General features: G+C 40.7%; 1 protein-coding gene across 1 annotated transcript in view; it reads left to right on the forward strand.

Moving 5' to 3' along the window:
• Nucleotides 1-4,627, forward strand: part of camk1da (calcium/calmodulin-dependent protein kinase 1Da) — a 438,515-nt gene extending 433,888 nt beyond the window's left edge. Inside the window, exon 11 of the mRNA XM_043714161.1 lies at nucleotides 2,672-4,627. Coding sequence (XP_043570096.1) covers nucleotides 2,672-2,799 — 128 coding nt within the window. The 3' untranslated portion in view covers nucleotides 2,800-4,627. The remainder of the gene's footprint in view (nucleotides 1-2,671) is intronic.
• Nucleotides 4,628-4,846: the final 219 nt, after the last annotated feature.

A 4,846-nucleotide genomic window follows, 5' to 3' on the forward strand; every position in this document is an offset into this window, starting at 1 on the left:
TCAATACTCTGACCAATAAAGGAAAGCATACCAAACGCCTTCTTCACTATCCTATCTACCCGCGACTCCACTTTCAAGGAGCTATGAACCTGCACTCCAAGGTCTCTTTGTTCAGCAATACTTTGTTGTTTTCAGTACATTTAGACAAGACAAAAAGCAAAAAGGGAACATATTCCAACTTTGCATGGCCAGTGGACATCTCCATCACTGAGAGGGCACAGAAAACATTTGATGGGGCACTTCATCCAACACTTTGTTTCCCAGTGAGGGAACAGTGTGCTAACACTGCTGAGCACCTTCAAATTCACAATTCACATTCCTGCTGGTGGCAAGCCTTACTGCATGTGAATAGTCAGTAAATCAGCCTTTTTAATGGACAGTGAGCACAATCTCATTAACCTTAAACACTGTGACAGCCTTTCTGTTTCTGTCACTGGCATTGGAGCTGATCGTGTATTTCTTACATGGCAGCCTCAAAACAAGAACTTTAGCAGTTGTTGGTTTCACCTTGTATACATATCACTAAACGCAACCTGGAAGAAAAACATTTCATCGAAAGGCAACACGTAAATAGAGTTTTAATTTTAATTGCACATCAAATAACTTACATAGTGCTCCAGTCAGTATAGGCACAGACTGCTGTCATACTCATCAAGTTGCATATACATATAAAATTCCTTCTGTTCTGACCCGGCGATGTTCCTTCACCTGTGGACCCTTCGTAGCCCATTGAATCATGAAAAACAATCATAGCACAGAAGGAGAGCATGCAGCCCATTGTGCTAGCTCTCTGCAAGGGCAATTTGACAAGTACCACTGTCTGCATTTTCTCTGTAGCTGCTGCTGTTTAAGTTTCCCTTGGTCTTATCCAAAATCCCACTTGAAAGCTTCTGTTAGACTTAGCTCCACCACACTCTCAGGCATCGTATTCCAGATCCAAATCACTCGCTGCCTAAAGAGGTTTGTCCTCATGCCACCAATGTATCATTTGCCAACCATCTTTAACCCAAGCCCTCTGGTTCTCAATATGTCCATCAATAGAAGCAGATTTACTGCGCTGAAACACTTCACGTTTTTAGTCTTCCCTAATTACCTGTAATTTCTGCTCCTTCATGAGCTCCTTTCCAAAGATGATGATGGAATCTAACCATCTCCCCATCAGGTGGTGCATTCCAAATCCTCACCACCCACCCACATAAAAACCTCTCCCCAGTGTTGCCCAATCTAATTTGACATTCAGATTACAACTGTATAATCATCCTTTGGAAGCCACTTCCCCCAATGTACCCTTCATGGCTTCAAACATTTCCTATGTCATCTCCTCTTGGTTTTCTCTGCTCTATGGAGAGCAATGGTCTGATTAAATCTCTCATCCCTGAAACAATTTGAACAATTTATCTTCATGTTCTCTCCAAAGCCTTCACATTCTGACTATTTTGCTGGTTCCCTTGATTATTGCTTTTCGGTTGAACTGTGACAGGACCATTTCAATCTATTATAGGTTTTGACAGATTCTGAATTACTAAGTCCTGGAATGTTGCTATTGCAGGGTACAATTTCTCAAAGCCCCTTCAGCATCTTATGTTCACCCAGTTGACCGTGAGTGTGTACAATAAGGCTGCATTTAATGATATGGGTTCTGAAACAAGAAAGGTCCCAGAAATGGTCATTGCACTCCTTCCAAAGCCTGCAATTTTTACCAAATCAACATTTGACAGAGACATGGCATTCTGCTAGCAAATGGGCAGTACAGATCTAAAGGACCCAATGGCCTATTTCTGTGCTGCATCTATTCTCTGATTCAATGTGTCATTTACCATCACACCTCACTTGAGCAATGTCCTGCATGCAAGGAAAGAATGTTCTATTTACAATTGTTAGAGGTTTCCTTCATCATTTTTGTGAATTTCTGCCAAGGTATATATCAATTGCATCATTAGAACAAATTATCAAGGATTTTTTGAGGCCACAGTGTTCGACTGCAAAGAAATTAACCAAAAGTTAACCACAGGAATATAGGAGCAGGAGCAGGAGCAGGCCATTCAGCCCATCCAGTCTGTTTCACCATTCAGTGAGATCATGGCTGATCTGTGGCCTGCCTCCATATACCGGCCTTTGGTCCCTATCCCTTAATACCTTTGACTCTGATCTCCATCACCTGCAGTCTTCACTTTCTCCAAGAACTTATTTCTGTCAGATTTAAAATTAACAACTGATCCAACATCCCCCGCCTTTCCTGGAAGAGAGTTCTAAATGTCTACCACCTTCTATATGTAGAAGTGCTTCCTAACATCTGGAAAAAGCATCGGATGAGTATATGATGGGAAGGGCTTCGAGGGATATGGGCCAAATGCTGGCAAATGGGACTCGATTAATTAAGGATATCTGATCGGCATGGATGAGTTGGACCTAAGGGTCTGTTTCCGTGCTGTACATCTCTATGACTCTACCTCTCCAGAACGGTCTGACCCTAATTCTCAGACTGTTGCCCCTTGTTGTGGAATTGCCAACTATTGGTCTTTATCTACCCTGTCCTGTTAATATCTTGAGGACTTGAATCAGTATTGATGTGTGTGTTAATTCTTAAACTGATGCTAATCATTGTTCTCTCAGTGTTTACGTCTGCCTTTGACTCATTGCTTCCTTCTCCATCCTGATGGGTTTCCTGTAGGTGTGTCTCCATCCACTGCCTGTAGTATAGAATCGTCTGTGTCTTCACCCTCTGGAATATCACCATTAGGATCAGAGGGGAGAGCAAGATCAACTACAGTAACCACAGTGCACACTGGGAGCAAATGACAAGCTCCTTCATCAGAATCGAAAGTAGGAAACAACATCACTGTGATGCAGCCCAGAATTCAAGTGATTCCACCCTGTCATGTGCACTGAAGCCTAGAGGGATCCCAGGAAAGATTTTTAAGGCCATATTTTATACTGTAACTCTTATACGATACATGTATCATAAACATTGAACCATGTGCTGATGGATTTAACAGTATCTGGTGCTGTGCATATGAGTCTGGCAATGCTTTATTTCACTTTGTATAAATGCAGCAGTTGAAAAATATAATTTTCCCAGTAATTGTGCGAAATGTACCTCCAAAATAGCATCATTTCTCCAGGATGTATGTTTTCTGAGGAATGAGACATTAACTGGACTGCACAACCCTTTGCTTATTTCTTGTGCTCTTGTTGATTGTTTTCTCTTACATGAAACTGTTTCCTTTTACAGAAAGTGCAGAGCCCCTTTTACTGTACCATTGCGATAGACAGCATTGAGCTGACAGAACCGGGGTAACAGAAATGCTGTGATATTAACCTATCGGGGTTTAAAATGTTGTATACTAAAACATTTTTGTCCTAAAACGGACAAGGACTTTTAACTATTTCAGGGCTAGAATCCATTGTCACACTTGCTAATTCCAGCTTTAGTGAATGTCTCTAGTTGTACATAAGGAAAGTCATCTTTAGTTGAGTTTGTGGATTATCTGCTGATACAGCACTGTTATATTGCATCTTTTTAATCATGTCTTTCTGTTTCCAGTTAAAGTTTTTGTAGCAACCTTCAATATGACTTGGTTTGTCTGAGATAGACGAATCCTAATCAAATTACATAGATAGATAGATAGATAGATAGATAGATAGATAGATAGATAGATAGATGATATATTGAAAAGTAAGGTACTAAAAGGCTTACTTATGCCTTTCTTGTTAAAAATTTCTTGTAGACAGAAAGGTACTAGAAACTAGCTAAACAACTTTTACACCTCATTAAAAAATAAATAGACAAACGTTTAAAGCATCCCCAAGGAAAGCATAGACCTGTTAAATCTTAATCTGTTTAAATTATTTCAGTATTTTAATAACACTTTTCAATTCCAGGACATTCCCTGAACCATGTGACAGGATTCTTTGGCAGTGGGTTTTATTTTTATATTTCTGGTGGGTCTGGAACGTTTTAAAAGCTGTTTTAGCTTTTTTTTTGGCTGACACTGAGCATGGTTATTAAATGACATCAGAGATGTAAAAGTACATATTTCTGTGAGCAGTTTATCTTAAGGGACATGGAGAAACCTTTAATAATATTGTTTCAGTAAGAAAAAAGCACGTGCTCATCAACACGACCTCCGAATTTGTCCTGGTGACCATTAAAAAAAAGTCAAACACATTTTTTTGACATCCTTCTGTCGAATACTGTATTCAAACCATCAAAGGTAATGTCACCATAGTCCTGGTCTCATTAGAGAGAGAGAGATAGATGACTGGTGTTGGTTTAACCTGAGGGTCACCACGCCTCGGACAACGGGAAAGGTTGAGAAGGAGAGAGTCCTTCACAATCACCTCAGCAGATGCAGGAATTGAACCCATGATGTTGATGCTACTATGCATTATATATCAGCCATCTATGCTTACCAACTTCCACCTAAAGCCATTCAAGCTTATAAAGCACCCTCTAATATTTCGATATTAACTATCATTTATCAATATTTATCAGCATTTTCAGGATGGCCTGACAGAACTTTCAATGTTGCTGTTGCACTGGTCACAGATTTCCCACTCACGGGATGTGGGTGTCACTGGCTGGCCCAGTATTTATTAATTACCTGTCCCTAGTTGCCCCTTCAGAAGGTTGGGGGTGAGCTGCCTTCTTGAACCGCTGCAGTCCACCTGCTGTGAGTTGACCCACAATCCCTTAGGGAGGGAATTACAGGATTCAGACTCAGCAACACTAAAGGAAAAGCAATATATTTCCAAGTCAGGATGGGATGAGTGGCTTGGAGGGTATCTTGTAGGAGGTGGTGTTCCCATGTATCTGCTGCCCTTGTTCTTCTGGATGGAAGTGGTC

The sequence above is a fragment of the Chiloscyllium plagiosum genome, chromosome 23 (genome assembly GCF_004010195.1).
Source record: "Chiloscyllium plagiosum isolate BGI_BamShark_2017 chromosome 23, ASM401019v2, whole genome shotgun sequence".
In the NCBI taxonomy this organism is placed as follows: Eukaryota; Metazoa; Chordata; class Chondrichthyes; order Orectolobiformes; family Hemiscylliidae; genus Chiloscyllium; species Chiloscyllium plagiosum.